Source organism: Buceros rhinoceros, unplaced genomic scaffold, assembly GCF_000710305.1.
Source record: "Buceros rhinoceros silvestris isolate BGI_N320 unplaced genomic scaffold, ASM71030v1 scaffold12273, whole genome shotgun sequence".
Classification (NCBI taxonomy): domain Eukaryota; kingdom Metazoa; phylum Chordata; class Aves; order Bucerotiformes; family Bucerotidae; genus Buceros; species Buceros rhinoceros.
In genome coordinates, this window is record NW_010405426.1 from 31,709 (window position 1) to 52,806 (window position 21,098).

The 21,098-nt window shown below is 41.3% G+C and overlaps 1 protein-coding gene across 1 annotated transcript in view; it reads left to right on the forward strand.

Moving 5' to 3' along the window:
- The window catches only part of NLK (nemo-like kinase), a 57,711-nt gene that overhangs the window by 30,362 nt on the left and 6,251 nt on the right, over positions 1–21,098 (forward strand). The window contains exons 3-8 of the mRNA XM_010133724.1: positions 1,193–1,322; positions 2,871–2,926; positions 11,303–11,409; positions 13,262–13,347; positions 14,026–14,235; positions 17,709–17,810. Coding sequence (XP_010132026.1) covers positions 1,193–1,322; positions 2,871–2,926; positions 11,303–11,409; positions 13,262–13,347; positions 14,026–14,235; positions 17,709–17,810 — 691 coding nt within the window. The remainder of the gene's footprint in view (positions 1–1,192; positions 1,323–2,870; positions 2,927–11,302; positions 11,410–13,261; positions 13,348–14,025; positions 14,236–17,708; positions 17,811–21,098) is intronic.

A 21,098-nucleotide genomic window follows, 5' to 3' on the forward strand; every position in this document is an offset into this window, starting at 1 on the left:
AAAATATTTAAAATATACAGTGGCCATTAACAAGTGTTCTAGATGGGTGGGCTGGGACAGTTCTCCTCTGACTCTCAACCACTAGTATCAGGGGCTAATTCTGACTTTTTGGATTGATTGAATGGTTTTGTGTTTTGAAGTCAGATGTAGTACTTGGAGATAAGGCAGATGTTTTATTACCCCATTCCAAATCTTTTGTTTAGATACTTAAAATAAAATGGACCCGAGATAAAAGAAAAAGCTCTCTGTGTTGTCTGTAGGAGAGTCTCGTGATGGATAGAAAAGCCAGCAAATTTTTAAGGACAAATGTAGTCATCGTGGAGCATAGCTGGATGTAGATTCTTATCCTGTTGCACTGAGAAGAAAGTTATTTTGGTCATCCCAGTAAAAATACGCAGTAAAAAATGAAGGTCTCGAAACTCTGATTTGTAGCAAGGATTGAGGAACTTCACCTTAAACACGGTGATTGGGAATTGAGGCACCAGAATCTCCTTGCTCTAGTTTTATGGTTCTCATTATAAAATTCTATTTTCAGAATCTAATTACTTGCCATGTTCGAAGCACCTTATAATTTCTGAACTTCTATACTTGCACCCCGTAAGCTGTATGGGGGAGATGCAGGTATCACGCAGTTTAATGTTTATGGAAACTTGGTTGCCACGTGCTGTTCCTTCTCCCAATGTAAAGCGATTTAAGTGAAAGATCAAGTAACAGTCTCACACTTGCCAGTGTTCTGTCAGAATGGGATTATTAAATTTTTTGCCCTCTTAGAAGAGAAGAAAAAAGCAGTAGACCCAAGAAAATCAAATCCGTGTAACTGAGAAAATGTTTTACTCTTGACAAGGTCTTTTTTTGGAAGGTGAAGGAGATGTTTATTGTCACGTCCGCTCCTCAGCTCAAGGTGTTGGTCCAGCTTTGAGCTGCAGTGTACGGGCAGCATACGCACTGGTGTGCAGGTGCCCGGGTGCGTGTGTACGTACCCTCAGCAAGGAGTGATCCACTCCATTTGTTACCGACTCTGCAGTACAGTGCACACTGCCCTTTGCTGAATACTTTTTTCCCTGGAAGTGTCTTCACATTATTTTGACTCTCCATCTAAGTTGAGAATTATGAGAACTATAAAATACTCTTTTCTGATTTAGAAAAATTGTCTAACAGTAGTATGTGATGTTCTAAATCTTTTATTCTGTAGGTCAGTAACAGATCCACGAGATGGAAAGAGAGTTGCACTCAAAAAGATGCCCAACGTCTTCCAAAATTTGGTCTCTTGTAAAAGGGTCTTCCGGGAGTTGAAGATGTTGTGTTTTTTTAAGCATGACAATGTAAGTAAATTCAAAGTAATTTTGAAGTCTTTGATAAAGCCTAATTGTAAAGTCAAGCTATCTATAATGGAAATATTTTTTTTCTTTTGAGTTACAGAATATCTAAAATGCTTTAAAAGCTCTCTAATTTTACGGTTATCAGATTTCTTGGAAACTCAGTACTGTTGCAAACACTAGAAAAAATGAATTTATTATTAAGAATGTAAGATATTCAGAATTTCTCTTCCAAGAAGTTTGCAGATAGACAGGCAATACACTTGCACCTCATCTTATTTTAGGGTTAGGTAAATGTCAGTGTGCCCAAAGCTACACCAGCTGGAGATGCTTTCGCTTCCGAGCGAATTCTTACTGCTCCTTTCTCTCCCGTCTGCTGGAGTTCGTTGCTCTCAGTTCTTCTAGCAGAGTGGTTGCGCAAGCACTCCCAAATCAGCTTTGGGTAAAATCAGCTGGGTTAGGTTAAAGCAATTAAAAAATTTCTTGAATTGACCCATGCAGTTATGTCAGAAGTGAATTTGAAAGTGCTTACAGGAGCTGATCCACTAGTGCAGCTGTGGCTGCGGTAACCTCAGACCCCGATGCGCAGTAATGAGCGTGGTGTGAGTGCTCTTTTCTCCCAATGGGATGGCATCAGGAAGTGGGTATTTGTTTCAGAACTTTATTTCACTGCTTTTTCTCCTGTTCTAAAGTTTACCTTTTTTTATCTGAGGGTATTGTGTTCCAAGGAAGATGTTACTTGTGGTTAAGCACTGGGTTCAGCTAAGTGCTGGTGTTAGGGAGGCTGCCTTGTGAGCTTGTACCAGATTGCGGAGTCCCCCGACCACTATCACCAGTCCTTGGGAGGTGGATTCTGGGACAAGATTTCTTCTGAACTGGTACCTTAAACTGCCCCTCACCAGGGTCTTCATTGTGGAGAAGGTTTTACTGAGGACTATAAAATTAAAGCGTCTTCACAAGCAGGCAGAAGCTGAGCCTGATAACCCCTGAAGTTTGTGTACTTAACCTAAGTGTTGTAGATATTCCTAGGATGGGATTGAAGAGCCTACACCAAGGTGGTATTTTTCCCGTGAAATTCTGTGCTGCTGCTTTTCTACCTTTTTGCTTTGCAGAGAGCTGAGCTGCTGATTCAGAATGTGAACAGCTTTGGGTTTTGTAATTCCTGTGTGGAAGCAGCGTATCACAAAACTCTTATTGATGAAAGGCAGAACAAAGTGTTATATCTTTTTCTAGAATTACTTCTTTCAAATATTTTGTGGTTATACATGTTTTTGAAATAAACCAGTTTTTACCGGGTGGATAAATTTATGCCTTTAAGCTAGTATTTAAGCAGCTGAAAAAAGTTTCTTGAATTAAAAAAATAAAAATACACTAAGGGTACGGAATGTTTGACTTGGTGGGCTATTAAATTCACAGATCTAGTGAGACAGAGTACTGGTCTGTCAGGGTGGGATCGAATAAAGCTCTGTAAGAAAAGTGCGATCTGACTGTCTGTTTGAAAGGGCTTTGTCTGTTTGACTGGGCCAGGTCCTGATCTTGTGTGGTGTTTCCTAGGTACTCTCTGCCCTCGACATACTCCAGCCTCCACACATTGACTATTTTGAAGAAATGTATCCTAACTATAAAATAGAGCATCTCAATTGAGGTAGGTGTAATTCTCATCAGCTTAGAAACTGCACATAGTTGGTGGAAAGTGTGCAATGGAACTACAAGAACCTTGAGCCTCTCTCTGAGCAGTTTTATCTGAAGGCGTGAATCTGTACTATCGAGAACTCTGAATTATTGTCAATACTGGAGGTGAAATGGTGCAGGATTGACCTTGAAGCTTTGAATGTGGAAGAGCCAGTAAATGCAGGACATTGTGCTATTTACCAACAGATTCTGCTGCTACTAATGGTGCCTTCCCCAAAATGCTTTTTGAAAACTATGTCCAGTAATTCACTTCCTCTCAGTTATTACCTTAAACCACTTTCTGGCATTTTTGAGAGTGCTCTGGTCACATGCTTTGACACTGTGACTTCTCAGGGATGCTTCAGCAGACTAGTTAGGTTGTGGCTTTCCTTGTTCAGCCTCTGTCTTGATCAAGAAAACAGATTTCACACAGACGTACGTGCTGCTTAACATGTCACCGAGACAAAGGTAGATTCTGCCTGTGGGCAAAGGTGTTACAAAATTGAGTTTTAGTACATGTGAGTTCACAGGAGAATGTCGTGTTTGGTTTTTCCATTTTTCAAACTTTGGTTTTGGGGTTGAGGGTTTCTGCATTCTTAAACACTGAGAAGAAAGTCATTGAGCTAGGGAGGCTCTTCCTCACTAGTTGAAAGAGAAGTTCTGGGACTCAAAGCAGGTTGTTTTAGTACTTATTCTAGTTTTTAAATTGCTAGAAATTACTCTGAGTAATGAGTTAAGGACAGATTTTCATGGTACTGAAAGTATCTAGAAATATTGTGAGATTTAGAACAAACAGTTATTTTAAACGGGGGTAATTCTGTTCTTTGCAGACACTTTACGAGCTACAGACCAGGAATCATAGTAAAGATTGTCTGCCTAGATTAATCCCCCTGTCTGTTTGCTTCTTTATGCTATTTTAAATATTTAACATGCAAAGATCCTATTTTTCAGAAGTTTTTAGCTAATAAAAATGAACTGGATAATTAGCACTGGATGAGGTGGTTTGTTTATAATTTAGTTTTTATGTGTGTAGGAAAAAGCTCTTCAGCAGACTCCTGCCCATAACAGTTTTAAGGTTATTTGTGGATTTTTATGAACTGTTAAGATAGTTTTACAATGTGCTGTTAGTAACAGAATATCTGTTGTAGACTTCAGTAAAAGTGCCGGTTTAGAGAGCAGATAATCAGATATCCTGGCACATTGACATTTCCATTATCAAATTAGCATTCCAGTACCGGGCTCTGCCGTACAGCTAAGGTCAGCTAATAGACTTCTTGTTTCCTGTGGAGAACCCCAAAAGGAAACACCAAAAATTAGACTCGCTGCTGACTTGCTGAAGGCGAACACTTGAATCACGGATAGTCCGTTATGTGTCATTTCGCTGCACTGCGGCTCCTTTTACAGCTCTGATTGCAGCCGTTCGAATTTATAATTCACAACCAAATGGTGCAAATAAAAACTGTTTCCCAAAACCAAAATTGTTACCAGAATCTCCTCGTTAGTCAGAGAGGACACAATGGCGTGTCTGTTATAAGCTTATGTAAGACACCTGCCAATCAATTTTCTTCTGAAAATGTACGAGTATACATTCAGGAGCATATATAAAGTGTTATGAATGAGGGTTTGGGTTTATTTTCTAAAATTACACAGTTTTTATACAATCGTAATTGGGACCTAAGAGCTTTTTCTGTTACCTGATTGCATACTCATAGTTGGGTTTAAAAAAAGCGAGTGCCCTGTCCCGCAGAAGTCCACATCATCTGTTCTGCTCATCCTGCAAGTAGCTTTGCTATGTTGGTGTCAGTCTTCAGTGGGGCTGCCTGAGGCTTGAGTCCATCAGCCCGCTCTCCTGGTTGGACTTTGGAAGGATGGGTGTTGATTACTGATGAGCCCTTGCTGCTTTTCTGTATGACCCACTTTAAAAGACAATTAAATGGCAGAAAATTGTAATTCTTTATTTTTAGATAAACTGAACTTTGTGCAGTATGGTTAGATCTATTTATAATATCTTGAATTGATTGGTGAAGAAAGTAGGTGTGTGTGAAACCCGGTGATTTTAACCAAAATACTGCATGGTTTGCTGACTGATAAACAAGTTCAGTGGTTGAAAATATTGCTGTATTACACCAGGGCTTTTTTTGTTAGATAAAGCTCTTTAATTTTGCTTTGATATATCTTTGATGTGAAGTTGTCTTTCACATGTCTCCTTCATACGAGTTGTCTTCGAAAACTGGATTTTGGTTATTTGCACTAGTTCAATGCCCTCGTTTTATAACAAGTCATATGAGTTAGAAATCAGATCTAGGTTAAGGATTACTCCTTCTGTGTAATTGTACAAGCAAGAATATTTAAATGGGATAAGCTTATTTTTATGAGCTTAGCTACTGCCAAGTTTTGAATATAAAACTAGAAATGTTTGTTTCCTTCATGGTTAACTGACTTTAAGTCATTCCAAGTAGTATTTTATAGGGCTGTCTCTTTAGAAATTTGTTTGAATTTCTTAACTCTGTCATTGGTACGAGAAGACTATTTGCTTTGTGTAGTCTTCTTTTTCTTTTGAAATAATTGCAGCGAGTGCACTTACGACCCTTAAATTCATTAGAAGAAGGAGCGAGTAGGTGTTTTACTTTACATGCCATTTTTAATTGCATGTGCTTCTGCTTACCGTAATACAAGGATGACTTATTTCAGATTCAGTGTAAGAAGATCAGGTAACTATTTTCTATATTTGGGGGATGTAGTTGTATAAACTTCTTTTACTGATCTACTAGTTTAGTTCCTAAAGGTATCACAGTGCTGTTCCGTTTTTACAATAAGATTTATTGATCAGTGATAGAAGTGTAAAGGGATTGAGTTGGCATTGCTTGATTTCCTTTATTCTTTCTAAGGAGTTGCAGTGCTCTTCTTGGGGAAAGAAAGAAAAGTAAAAGAATGACTTACATTACATGAATGATGTGTTGCAAGTGAGCTGGCAGTCAGTTTCAATTATTCAATGTCTTAAATATACTAGCAAGAATTGCAAAGTATATTTTGTAAAGAGAACACGTGATAAAACTGACTTAATTTTTTTATCAGAAATTAAAAGATTTCATAGGAAACTGGCAATTAATAAAGGAATTTTAATCTAGATTTTTGATTTAGCATGTAAATTCTTTGCAAACTTTGAGATATAATTTGCATGTATAATGAGTTTTTAGATTGAAAATCTTTGTGAGCATTTAACATCTTACAGGAGTATTGATGGTTTTGCCAATATCACCTAGTGCAGATATGAATAGATAATGGGCAATACATTATTCTATATATCTGTCATGAGAAAATAAATTAAAAAGAGATTGTTAGTGAATTTTAGTTTCTAAATGTTCGTCATTAAGCTGAAGGTCAAGGCTTATCCCTGCAATCATCACCTTACCTTGGTGGAACAGAAGTATATCCCTGACACACCAGCTTGGATGGTGTTTGGGTTCTGTGGACGCTGTGTTCCTAGGTGGACCGACCTGGCTTTAAAACATACCAGTAATAAAGGTAAATAGTGACTCACACATTTTGCTAAAGCATCTAAAAAGCATTTCATTACAAGAACCTGTATCTGTTAATTGTTCAGTGAACTAATTTATAGCTCTCTTTCTTCCAGTGGCCATTTCAGCAGTTTAGATTTACAAAATCTGCCGTCGATTGCAATACTGAATTCTGCAAGCAGAGATACGCAGGCCTTCTCTTCTAAGAACTATCCTAAGTTTCTACAGTAATCTTTTGAAAACTTTCTCCATTAAAGTGAATACTAAAAGCAGCTGAAAAGACACAACTTTTGAAAGTCTCATGTACTGACCTGGGAAGATTTTAATACTAGTAAACGCAAAGGTGTGCAGCAATCCTTCCCATCAGTCTTACTAAGAGGTGAGAGAACTGTTTTCTGGCACGTTACTGAGTAAATCTCCCATCTGTTCAGGGAGGAGTAGGGTGGATGGGGACAAGGTAAGAGCTGGCTTCTCCAGGCAGTGAAAGGGACAACGACAAAACTGTTGGAGCATCAAGCAGCGTACGCTCAGGCTTCCTGTTCGTTCTCAGTATCCTTAGAAAGGGTTTCCTTGTGTAAAATTTCCCTCATTCCCTCTGAAATCGTCACAGCAAGTTCCTCTGCACCAACACGCAGATTGAACAGAGACCTCAGGGATTAGGAGGGTTAGTAAACTCCGTGGAAGACTACAGGTTGCCAATTTGCAGCTGGTCACACAACAGTTTATATTGTTGGATCAGGCCGAACTGCAGCTTGGATGCATGAGGAGTGCCGTTGTCAAACCAGACACTCTGTGAGAGAGTCCTAGATGTCTGCTGGAATGAGCTGTCTGCCAGAACAGCTCTGTTCAGTCTGTAACACGAGGGGCTTTTGCCTTGGGTTAAAATTTTGCTTTATTCCTCAGAAAGGTGGTAATACCTTTATTCCAGGATTTGCAGAATGTAGTTGGATAATATTGCCTGGAACTGAAAATGTAGCTCTTGGCATTGGCTCTGCTTAGGTGCAGGTATATTCCCATCCCCTAAATTCGGCCTTAAATTAGGCAAAAGTATACCTGGGCACTACACAAGCTGGTGCAGAAGGTGTTTAATTAGACAGGGCTGGCTGTGCAGGGTGGCACTAATTAACAGTCCCTCCTTACAGTGAAAGTATATCGAAAGGCCACAAAAACACGTCACAACAAGCCTATACGCAGCCGTGCAGGTGTGATATGCCAGACATGATGCAAAACGAGTATATTACAGAAATAGTTCTGTTAGAAAGCTATAAAGTCAGAAAAGAGAACAGAGGTGGCATCACAAGCTAAGCTTGATATAATCCTCAGGTAAAACCAAGTATAACTGAAGTTTACTAAAATGGGAGCAAACCACTTGTCCCAATTTTATAGCAAATGCTGAAATAGATACATTTTGTTTTAAAAAACATGTTTCTTGCCATATCATGCAGATGGACACTTCCAGTGCAGTTAGCATCCAGCTAATCCATCTACCCCAGACCTTGTTCACAGACTGCTGACCTCTTCCCGGAAAAACAGCCGGTAGAACTGAGTTCTGAGATATGCAGAGCCCTGATAAAGCAGGATCCAGGTCATTACCAGGATACCACATCACAGAGTGTACTTTATTCCTCTTTAAAATTTCCCTGTCACTTTGTAAAATTGACCAACTCGGCAGTCAGCAGAGTAAGTGAAGTTCTTTTGTGCCGTGCATTTGCCTTGATAATTATTCTGAAGCAAATTGGTACATTTGTAGTTCTAATTTTATACAGCTACTTAACTAATTACTGCTGTCAGTAGCAATTTCTGTCTGCAAGTGATGTTCAGCTTAGCGCGTGTTACAGCTCCGGTGACCACCTCCTAGCCAGCATATTTTATGGTTCAACTTAAAAAGTGCAGATACCTGTTTGAGTGGTTGATTGAAATCCCCTGGGGGTTTGGGGGCTTGTTTGGGCTAAACATTACTAGTACCGGCCGGAGAAAAGTCGAGGACCTGCTTGGGTACCAGCTGGTTAAGAAGCTGCCCGTTTGTAAAAGGCAGGAACATCCAGCAAGTGCTGCTTTCGCTCTTGTTTAGAGCCCCTCATTAAATTATCCAGAGACAATAATCAGATCGCTGCTGTTCAAGTTAATGGCACCTCTGAGCCCCTGTCAAGAGAGCTTTATTTAATGCGCAACAGACCTGGAGTGGTGCAGGTGCCATTTCAGGCCCTCATTTAATTTAAGCTACTTTAGTTGGCATGGCAACTAGTTGAGACATCTGGGAGACATTATGCTCGGGATTGAGATTTAGGAGGATTTGTGGTGTAGCAAAACAAAAATCTTATCATAATAAAGTGCCGAGTAATGCTTTGGGATTTTAAAAAGTATTTTACATTAAAAATGAAATGTAAAGATTTGTTGCTGCCATAAGGTAAAAACCAAATTTTAAAAGGCTGGTGTAAATATTTAAGAGGGCCTTTGCAAAAGGAAAAGAAAAACTAGAGGGCTAGAAATTATGGTGCTGCAGGGTTTGTGTTTTTTCTTCATGACTTCAATTTTATTTTTTTCTTTTTCTTTGTCAAAAAGTTGGCAATATTTAATTTATAAAATTAATTTTTGAGTGGTGTGCTGGTGCCAGATGAACTGTTTGGCTGGCAGGGATTTGGCTGGATAGGGTTTGCAGAGCAACAGATGGGAGGAGAACATCGGTTAGGTAGAGGTGAAAGAAAATGGAAGTTTTCTCCGGGTTGTTTTAAGTGCCACTTGACCTGTGCTGGTGAATTGGTGATAATGGTAAGAACAAGTAGAAGTTTGTGCTGAGGCTGACTTGCTTAATCCAAGAGAGAAATAACTGGAATCAGGGTTGGCTATTGTATTTCAGACTTAATATGTAGGAGAGCTGGTTATAAAGAGCCTTGACCCAACTGATTTAAAACCAAACCAAACCCTCAGCACTGACCTAGTTAGCTTTGCCTTCAGAGGAAGCGCCAGGACACCACACTCATAAAAATGCCACGACGAGGTTGATGAGTTCACGGACTTACCGCGCTGGTGCATGGGCAGATGCGGAGGACAGGCAGAACTGGGGTGTGTGACTTCCTCATGCACAGCAAAACCCGGCTCGGTCTTGCGGTGCGGCCATCAGAGCCGTCCACGCGCCAGCATTCAGTGGCACCGTCGAGGAGGGCAGCCGGGCCGGTTCCCACAGCTGAGCAGTTGCTGGGTTTGGAAGGCTGAGAGCTGACTCCTGCTTTACCTTGAAGTGAGCCTGGCGCACCGAGGGAGAGGCCAGATTGGGGCCCAGGAGATGCAGTTTTATTTCTAACTCTCTCCTTGATTTTTGCATGACCTTGGCAGCGTGCACCACTGCTCTGCTGCGGTTTTGTCTGGTTCGAACGTTGCAGGGCTTGGTGTGACTCGTAGTGCTTAGCACAGGGGCTCAGCGGGACGTTTGACACCTGCTGTAAAGTAGGAGTTAACATATAGCTACCGTGTTATACCTTCTTCAGCCCCACGTGTAGTATCAGAGATCTTTGTTTCAAATACACGCCTAAAGGAAGCTTTTAAAGCAGTGGTATTTCTTAATTGTCAAGCTTATTTGTTGTAAAAGTTGGAAATTCTCTGTATTGCAAGTTCAGTCCCTCTCACAAGCTGAGGTGCTGTGGTTTTGCTGTAAACTCTGTTCTGAACCACAGCTCCAGAATCAAAACTTAATTTACCAGCGTTGTTCTGAATGAAGCAGAGGACAGCAGAGGCACCTCCTCTGCCTCTCGACAGGCTCCTCATCGCTGGCCCCAGTAAAAGCTGCCCGTCACTAACAGCCCCGTACAACTCCCGGGCAGCATGTGGCCATGGTGTCCCGAGGATCTGCAAAATGACTTTTCCGCCTGTTTTATTGCAGAACCATCTTCAGGAAATGCACATTGTGGTACTGATTTTGTGGGTCGAGATACGCTGCTTGTGTCTTCCGTATTTCTCCATTTTTGGAACGTTACGTTTGTAGTGCTTCCTGAATAAACACAGTGCCCTTCCTAATCCGCACCCTGCCCTCGTACAACCGCAGCGTGTACAGCTCCTTCTGCCTCAAGCCCTTGTGCAATGACCAGCGAGCACGACTGCGGCTGTGTTCTGCACGGCTGAGCATGGGAAATAGTGGTTTCTGTTCGGTGTTCAGTTTTGTCTCCAGACAGAACATTGGGGTTTATTTCTTTTTCTTCTCCTGGTACAACTTGGTAGAGGTTTTAAGTCTGGGATTTGTATGCACGCGTGTGTGATGCTTGAGAAGGTAAAAGAGCGGGCACGGGCCATGTGTAGAGGAGTGTACGTGTTTTTAAAAGTCCGCCCTGCTGGTGGTGTAGTGACCTGGGAGGAGCTGTTGATAACTGTTGATAACAGCTCGCGGGCTTGCGCTTGCCAGTTTGTGTGGTTGAACCATGCGGATGTGTGTCCACTGTGAAGATGCTGCTTTACTTGTTTGTGATTGGTGGCTTTCTGACCTTTAGGAAAAATGTAAAGGTTTCAAGATGCGTTAATTATATTCGAATTATACCTGTTTTCTGAGTCCGTAACTTGACTTTGGAACACCTTTGTAACAACTGCTTTAATGCACACACTCCTTTATTGAGTAATCTGTTTTCTTTCACAACCTGTTTTTTATTTTCATTCTTGTAAGAGTCTAGAGACTTCACCTCCGAAGAAGCTTTGTTCTTTTTTACTCGATAGCTCTGACCTGTAAGAGCTCAAATTCCTGTGAGTTAGAGTAAGTGTTTCAAGAAATTATGTGCTGGGCTTTCTGCTTTTGCCTTAACTAATAAATTGAAGATATGTTGTCACTGAATTGATGCAGAGTGACCTCCATAAGATTATCGTCTCTCCTCAGCCACTCAGCTCGGATCATGTCAAAGTTTTTCTTTACCAGATTTTAAGAGGTAATTTTTCTTCTTTTAAATTTAATGAAAATTTTGTAGTCATAGTATTTATTTTTTTTCCTGTTTCTTAATGTTTGTTCTCAAGACATCTTCATCTTGAATAACTTTCCCTAGGAAACTTGTTTATATTTCATATTATGAATGGAAAACAGCATTAATTATTCTAGTTGTAGGAATATGGCAGCACAGTCATGGGGAAAGCTGGCAAGACGTGTGTTTCAGCTGCTGAGGCGTTCTCAGTGGCCTCTCAGAGTGTTAAGGTGGGTGGGTGTGTTTTAACAGTCCTCCAGTGCTTTCAGAATCAGAATTCAGGTGCAGAGAGGACGGCTAGACAGAGCCAAACTGGTAAATAAAGAAATGTCACTATACCCACATAAGGTATTCTGGAGAACAGTCTAGTTTAAATTGTTATGGTGCAGTCCACTAAAGATTGATTTTTAGCTAAAACGATTTACCAGAATAGTAATTTTAAACTCGATTTATTTTTTTAGTCTGTTTGGAAACTTTTATCCAAGAAATGAGATTATTGTTCCTGTCTTTTGAACACCTGATCAGTGTTAATCCACTTGCTTTTCCATTGGCTTTGTTTGAGTATTTTCACTGGAATAAGCTGAAAGTAAACGGTCAGTTTTAACTGGTAGTAAATAAATAGTGCATTGTATTCGTAAAGAGCAGAGCAAAGAAACCTAAATTATATCCAGAATTTCTATGGGCTATTCCAGGTACCTGTTGTGCCAGAGGGAAGATCTGTCCTCCTAAAGGACAAAAGGCATGCGTGCCTCTGATCACAAGAGTTTGATGACTGGGGGAACATTCAAAACTCTAGTTTCTATCCAAACGGCGATGCAAAACTGTCAGTTAAAGTTTGCTCAAGAGCTCCTTGAGTTCTCATTCCGTTTGCTCAGGCGTTTAGACATGAGAGCTTTGTGTTCCCCAGTATAGTGCTATTATTTATTTTTGCTCTCCTGACCCTACTGGAATTATGGCCATTTCTCCATTTTCCGTGCTCTGTAGTTCATGTGTATAGTTCATGAACCTCCATCCTGGTGTACTTGCTCCCACTGTACTTTTTAGTGAGGTGCATTCTACGTTACCTTCATTTTCTTAAAAATATCAGCTCCAGGGACAGCAGAAGCGCACAGGAGGCACCGATGACCTTCCCTTCCTAACCACCTAAACATGAGACTCTTCCCCAGCGGCTGCCATCAGATGTCCTGAGTTCATTAGCTTTAGCTTTGAATTTTTGCACTAAAAAAGTTAAGAAAATTGCTGTGATTCAGGCCTGTATTCTCTTAGCCTTGTTTTACTTTATCTGCTGCTGGTTTACAAAGTTTTAGTTTGAAAAGAATTTTTTTTCCCCCAAAATATATATGCAAATTAGCTTGGGTTTAATCTGAGTTTATTTCTGAAGTGCAGCTGTTACCTAGGAAATTGTTAAGTCAAATTGCAGTGCTGCAGAAGTTAAAATTGTTCCTGGGAAACAGAGCAGTCAGAGGTACATGCCGCTATTCCAGTGCTGTGATTAGCAGAGTGTCCATCTCGTAACTGGGGAGATGATGTTTGGGGTTTGGTTTGTTTATTTGTTTGGCTTCTTTCAATTATAAAAAAGAAAAGAAAAATAATAAAAGCCTACTTAAATTTACTTGCTCTGTCTAGTGTGTACACTCCAGAAGTTTTATGCTTTCATTGAGTGTATGCTGGAGGCTGGAAGTTAGAATAGTATGAAAAAACTGAGCCAGTGGCAAAGTCTTTGCTGGTCAGGACTTGCAAGCCCTTCCAGGAAAAGGCTGAACTTCTTTTAAAAGGAAAAAAAAAAGTCTTTATCTTGTTTTAATTTCATTTAATATTTCAGGTCTGAAATATCTACATTCTGCTGGCATTTTACATCGAGACATTAAACCAGGGAACCTACTCGTGAACAGCAACTGTGTTCTTAAGGTGCTACTTACATTTATTGAAAATGTCCGTATGTGTGTGCTGTTCATTAGACATCAGATGTTACTTTTTTGAACAAAAACGTGTAGAATGAGCACTTTTCCCTGAAAGTCATTTAAAAAGAAAAAGAAAATCCCACAGATTCTGTAAAAATTATAAGTGAAGGCAACATTTCCCTTTCCCCTTCTCTCCCTACCTCTCCCCAAATCTGTGAAAGCGAGGTAACACGATTCTTCCGCTGGAGTCGGTGGGTTCTGTGAAAGCTTTAGTCTATTTTCTTAACCCTTCTGGTTCAAGAAATTTTTAAAAATTCTGAAAGCCAAAGGAAGTGGAAGGCTGAATCTTTCTGAGGCATATCATGATCAAATCAAATCTGGTTTGGGATGAAATATTCTGTACCCAGAGGTTGGCAATATGTATTTTTCTTTACTGCAAATTGTAATGCCAACGAAAATGTACTGTGATTTCAAATAAAACTGTAGAAAGTTTAAATGGATGTGGAATAAAGTAGCATAATTTCTTCCTGTCCCCCTTTCCCTTTGCTTATGTGGTTACCACAGATTACCTGATTTATTTAAATCCTGGTTTGGAATTTCCTGCTTCATTACCAGGAGGTTACCTTTTTGAAATGCATTAAGTGTTTTGGTTATTTTAATTTTTTTATTTACCTTCTCAATTTAGATTTGTGATTTTGGATTGGCCAGGGTGGAAGAATTAGATGAATCTCGTCACATGACTCAGGAAGTTGTCACTCAGTATTACCGAGCTCCAGAAATCCTGATGGGCAGCCGTCACTACAGCAATGCTATTGACATCTGGTCTGTAGGCTGTATCTTCGCAGAATTACTTGGGCGAAGAATATTGTTTCAGGCACAGAGTCCCATACAGCAGGTATAATTAAATTTCCCTTTAAAAATTTTTCTACTGCGTAATTTCATGGAATCAGTTATATTGATGCGTTTTGAACCTCAAACTTGCTTTCGTTCTGCTTGGCTTGCACGCAGGCGAAAGCCCGAGCCACTGCGGAATGATGGTGACCAGACGGTCTGAAAGTAGAAGTTGTTAACGGGCGCTTTTGAAATGTGTATTTTTATGTAATCCCCTGTAATCTGCTGCAGTGCCAAAGCCTGCTGCAGCGTTTTACGGAGATAAGGTAAAGGTGATAGAACCGGGATCACGCTTTTCGTAACATCTAATAGGAGACCCTAGGAAGTTTTCTCTCAAGATACAACTGGAGATACAGTATTGGAACTTGAACTATTTAAGCTGCCAATTAGTATTGGTCAGACCGCTTCGTTTTAGTGACGGTCGTGTGTCCAAGAAGGTACTGAATATTTTTTTTATGTAATGCAGCTGTGGGTAGGTATGAAGACACGAGATGCACCAGAATACTTCACCATTCCAACAGCCGCAAGCTGCTCTATGTATATGTGTAATAATCCTGAAGTGCTGTGTTTACAGTGGATAGAAAACAATGTCTGCAGCGAGGCATTAGAGATGGATGCATTTCTACCTCTGAGAGAAGGAACAAGATGTGCTGGCATAAAAATTTTTGTCTTCAGTGTTGCTAGTATTCATCTCTAGGTTAGAAACTACCAGCATTAAAATTGTGCTATTATGTGAATTGATTGACGAGAAGTAAAAACACGTTCCAAACTTCTGTTAAAGGTGATGTTCTGGACTCTCTGCTTGTCTCGTTTGTTTATGCGCGCAGCATTTTCAGGTTTGCGAGACATTCTCGTTAGCACGCTGCTTTCAGCATTCGGATGTTTAAAAGGCTGTCGAGTTGTGTATGTATTTTTCCAATGCTGAGTCTTGTCTAGTGGTACCTGTCATGTCACCACAGGCCTGTTCCCTAGGAGGGACTTGCTTGTCTTCCAGACAGCACCGATATCTCGTGTGATCACAAAACGTAGACTCCTCCCAAACACACCCTTTGCCCTTGTGAGGAGAAAAGTGGTGATGGCAATGGAACTACTGGTTTAATTGACAGTCGTTCTGTTGCAGTCTCAAAAAATATTGAAGATCTCCTGTTCTTACAACCTTTGATCTTTCGCTACGCTGAAGCTAACCATAGGTGTGATTTTACTAGCCTTGGCTGGCATTGAAATTTCAAGTGCAAAGACATTCATCAGATGACTCTAGGAGAGCTCTGTGGGGTGGGGGTTTTGGGTGATGTTCACTTAATTTGATGGAAAAGTTGTATAAAGTTCTGTAAGAGTTCCTAGATCTTTCATAATCCCGGTGCAATAGAGTGGTTTAGGAAGTCATCACCATATATATTTCAAGTACGTTCTGAGAAATTCAGTGCTATTCAAAGGTGGATGGAGTCTACAGAAGTGCCTTGGGCTAGTCGATGTTACAGCCTCTCCTCAAGCTTGTGCCATGGCCCGTAGCATAGACTGTACAGTAATAATGGTTACCAGTATGCCAGTGGGGTTAGCTGGGGCAGCAGAAGCTCCCTGCTGTCAGGACAGACATCACCAGGCAAAAGTTTTCCTGGTAGCAAAACTAGGGAAACATTTTAAAACCGACTGTGCTGGAATTTTTTACTCAAATCCGTGATGATCACAGTGAATAAAGTTTTAGATTATAAACCAGACTGGAACTGGTGGTTTTGGTATTTTAAACTTCAGATAGTATCAGGCTGAAAGTGATGAATAAGCTGCTTACTGAAGTCACAATAGGTACCTTTTGATAAGGGTTTTGTGGGATTTCTTACAAGCGTGAGAAATGAGATAATCTGTACTGAGGCTTAGATAAGCAGATATAGCATATCAAATATAGTATTCCCTAACACCTCTTAGTTTTGCTTTCTACTGGAACCTTTTAGAATAGTTAGCATTTTTGTATGACACAATCTTTCTCTTTTTGTTTAAAAAAATGCAGTTTTAAAGGTGCAAATACAAGTTATTTTTAGCTATACGTCCAGAAACATTTAAGACGTCTAATTTTATCTTCTAGTGCATCTATTTTTTATCTATTTATTATCTAGTGCAGGAAGGGTGATACCCGGCTCACTGACTGTGGGAGCAAACGCCTTTCTCTGCCTGCTTTACAGACCAGGCTGCGCACTGGTGTGCAGAAGGCGGGTTATAGAGTGCCAAGGGTTACCCACCTCCCTGGGTTAGCCAGTTCCTCCAGTCTGATTTTGCTGATGATTATTTAATCCTCCTTAAAGATAACCGGTCACAGGCCTGAGACAGTAAGCGGGATCCGTTCGGGAGGATGAGGGTGTCAGGCAGAGAGGAGAATCGGGCAGATACTGCCAGTCCAGCGCAGCCGTTTCCCATCGGCTGTAGCGCTTTGATGTGTCAGCACGCGTGTACGTGGAGAGGAGAGGCTTGTCCTTCACACCTCGGTGTGCCAAGGACATGCTCCTGGCTGGACACCACTTTTGTATTTCTGACTTCAGCAACGTTTCCTTGAGTTAGTGCAGAGCAGCAGGAGGGGATCAGGAGCATGAGGTGGTCGGTGCCGAGGACCTGACACCGCCCTCTTCCACAGCTCGGAGTGGAGATGTGCTCTGAGCAGGCTGGGTCTGGTTGCACAGGCTGGGTGCCCACTGCTGTGGTTGAACCTGCTGGCAGATGAAGTTCTTTTAGATGTTCTCGTGAAACGCATCCCCAGTTAGCCGAATCCAAAGGCAGCGCAGTGCTGAGCTCCAGGACGCCCAGCGCAGACCCGGGCGCAGGCAGTGGCGGCAGCTGAGAAGTTGGCTTTGGAAGAGCACTGCTCCTTCTGACCTAAACCAATCATGTAGCAATTTGCAACCCAAATTGCTTACACCAAAAGACTTGAAATTCACCCAGCTGAGGTCGGCTGAATTCAAACTTAATGATTTGTAGTATTTTTCTATTTTTATACAAAAATGTCAAAATATATTTTGTAGTACTTTAGTAAAATGTGTTTAATGACTGTTGATGCGCATCTAGATAAATTAAATCAGAACAGAGCTCTTCTGTGAGTGTATCAGAAATGTATGAGCTGAAACAAGAGAATGTATATCTTGAGAGATGTTAAAGGTGAACTTTCAGGAGATCATTATGAAAACTGGTTTTGGTGTTTTTTCTTGGAACCATTAGAATAAAGAGTGTGTATTTATATCCATAGCCATATCTATAGATATAAATGTATATTCCAAACTTGAAAATCGTCTCTGTTAGGGCTTTGTCAGTGAAGTTACACATGTTTGTATTTGCTAAACGTATATGTTAATATTTGTGATTTGCTATAGGTTAGATAGCGGGTTTGGACTGATTCATACCTTAGATGTAATTTAGGTTACCTCCAGAATCTGTGATCATAATGAGATACGTTAATACACGTCTGAGACCTCAAACGTGTGTGTTCTCTCCCTGCAGCTGGATTTGATCACAGACCTGTTGGGAACACCGTCGCTGGAAGCGATGAGGACGGCTTGTGAAGGCGCCAAGGCACATATACTCAGGGGTCCTCATAAACAGGTACAGCTGGAGACTGCTGGTCTTTCTGAGCGTGGCCGTGGCAGCTCTTCAGTCCTTTCCTCTGGGCAGCACACGGCTGCTGCGTCGTCGCAGCTTTTCACGTCTCAGATTCTCGTAGCATCTTTGTTCAGCCACACTTTGTTTGGATGTTTAATCCCAGAACCATCTCTGCCTGTAAACCGGGCGAGGGTTACCGGGGTGGTTGTGGTGGTGCAGTGCTGTGGGTTAGGGGTTATTTGAACTGCTGTTGCCACACGGTGGGTTTTTGCTAGTAAAGTGCATTTCTGGCTTCTGGCTGGTGTGTATGGCTGCCCCGATGGCAGAGGTGAAAGTCTCCTTTTGTGAAGCAACAGTGTTTTGACAGCTGTTTTGAATGAAGATGTTAAATTTAAGTGATAATATTGGCAAGAGGCATAAATGAAAATCAACAGTATAGTTCAGAAAGCCCTGCGGGGACTCCTGTGCTGATGGGATCAAGCATTAGAGGTGGAAATCACCCCTCTCCAAGATCCTCAGACAGAACAGTCCAGCAGCTCCTCACCAAAGGGTCCCCCCACGTCTGTGCAGTGACCTGAGCTCTTCACGAAAGGCTTCACAGGGTGCTAAGAACTGAGATACAACTTTGAACGCAGCTGAAGTAAAAGTAAATTTAAACAAACCACAACCAAACCAGAGAAAGAAGGGAGGATGATGTCGTCATGCTGACTGGACAATAAGAAGGGCAGATGAAATATGCCGTTAGCAGAGGCAAAGAAATGCTGATGCAGGAATCGGTAGTGCAGTGATAAAGCAGAATGTCCATCCAGCATGGTCATTTTTACGATGGGTAGATGGTAAAAATTACCCAAATTAATAACCTGTACATGTTAATACATCAGATCTTCCCAGTAGCTAAGTTTGCATCTTTATTTTCTGCACGTTGAAGTAATTTCTCAAACATCTACTCATCACAATAGTAGTTACCATAGAAATGAGCACTGAATGTATGTTCTGCTGCATTATTAACACGGGGGAGTTCTGCCTCCTTGGCACTTTCGATTCACTACAGCAAGTTGTCTCTGTTCCATTTTATGACAGTTCTTTATTCTTTTAACGTTAATAATCGGAGGATTTCCATAAGACTCTTTCTACCAGCTTTAAAACAAATCAAGTCTATTTTTCTTTTTTTTTTTTTGCTATCACATGCTAGTGGAGTTGTAACTTTTAAGCATGTAGTTCTGCACTTTCGAGGTTTGGGATGTTTAAAGAAAGAAAAAAAGTTTTGTAATGATTGAAGCTGGGAGAAATACATCCACTATACTTCATAACTAAAAATATAGAGCATTTTAATAAATATATAATATTTATAGTGTTATAAATATATACAGTAGACAAATACATCCAGGTACTTTATAGAATATATTTCCAGAGTGCAGCAGTTGTGCACTTGGTAGTAGTCAGCAAGAGCTCTAGAATTTGTTTGTTAGTCTTGTTCCGTTTGTTAAACCAGGATGGTTTATCAGGAACTGAACTGGGACGGGAATGTCGACTGGTTTTCTGATCCCAGCACTAAGGCTGTTCTTGTACAAGCCTCTGTGTCTCTTGGCTTGCTAAAAAGCAAGTGAGGTGAATTGGTACCAGATGTTTCCAGGAGGGAAACATCCCATGGCCACCAGGCCATAGGAAATAAACTACAAGCAGCCAGTTCTGTCTGTTGAGGAAAATAACATCCGTTTTTCCTGGGGTGCCACAGAAGCTGAACGCTGCCTGGAGCTGACGTCTGCATTTGCAGCTTGGCGATGGAGGTTACAGCGCAGCTAGCCGATTTCTGTGGTGATGCTTCTCTGTTCTGAACTTCAGGCATAGCACACTTCATGTTTGAATGCAAATGCATGACTTTTCATCCTTTAACGGGGAGATTTTGATGGTTATAAAGAGCTAAATGTTACCAGTTCCGAAATTAGATTAATAGGGAGAGAAAGGCAAGTAAGAAACTGGTGATTACTTTGTCACACTAGCTATTTTGAATCGACGTAGGTGAGCGTAGTAGGAGTTCAGGGGTACAGCGTTTTGCGCTTAATTAAAAATAGATTAACGCATGACGTTTCTGATGAGCCCACCACCCCACTGGGTGTTGGCACAATGAAAATTTACATACTATGTAGACTTCTTTGTCAGCTTCGTATTTTAAAATTTTACTTCAAACTGGATTCAAGTGAATTGAGGAAGTTGTGTAACTGGCAGCCCTGGGCAGAGCCTCCCCCACGCTCACCGTGACCGTAAGGGGTGGTTTGGGCTCCCCTGGCAGCCGTGTGCTGGCCCACTTCTACAAGTCCGGTGTGCTGGAGGTCGCTCCCGCCTTGCTGTGGTCCTGGCATTCTCCGGTGTGGGGGAGAGAGACTCGGTGTGATGGACACAGCTTGCTGCAAGCCCTGACCGGTGATTCTGTGCTAATCAAATCTTAGAGCAGGTCAGTTTTTACCAATTTCTAGTACTTGTCAGGTCTGTTCTGCTCTCTGACTGTGGACTTGATTGCAGTTTGCTGAGGTAATGCTGTCCCCAAACGCTGTGTACAACCAGGTGCTCTTGGAATGGCAGCCAAACTGCAGACAAGGGGCACCAGAGTAGCAAAACAAGTGCATCCTTCATCTGTACTGGATGCAGCAGCATCCACGGGCAAGGAATGGATTCGTGTTTTCCTGCCCCAGTGTATGGATGAAACCTACTTAATGGCAGCACTTGAGCGACGGTGCTTTTTGTGTAGATGACGCTTACTAATTGGCAAATGATATAAAGTTACCAAATACTATATATCTTTATATTCTATGGACTTGCACTTAGAAACTAATGCTGAAAAGCGCTTAGCGCTGTACTTGGTAGCTCAGGGTTAATGTAGAATGATGTCACTGTAATTTTATATATACTGACAGATTTACAGCAACTAAATGTCTTCTATTAATTTGCTTTGCTAAAGGGGTAGAAGCAGCAGCTGCCTGACACGTATTAGCACTGCGTACCAGTTAGTTACGCACACCAGTGAGGCATCTGCGTAGGGTTAATGCCGTTGTGGATCTGTGCAAGTGAAGGTTGTCCCATAAACAGGAGAGTTCGCTTTTGATGGCTTTGGTATATTTTAGGCAGAATGTGTCAGTCGTTTCTGCCAGCTGGCCGGGATATTCTGCCCACGTATCACAGATTAATTAATCTGTATAATCCTCCCTGCCCTAACGGCTCTCTCCACCCCTGCATTCGCTAGCCAGTGCAAATGCTGTCGGAATTTTCTTGGGAAGAATCCAAAGGCGGGGGGGG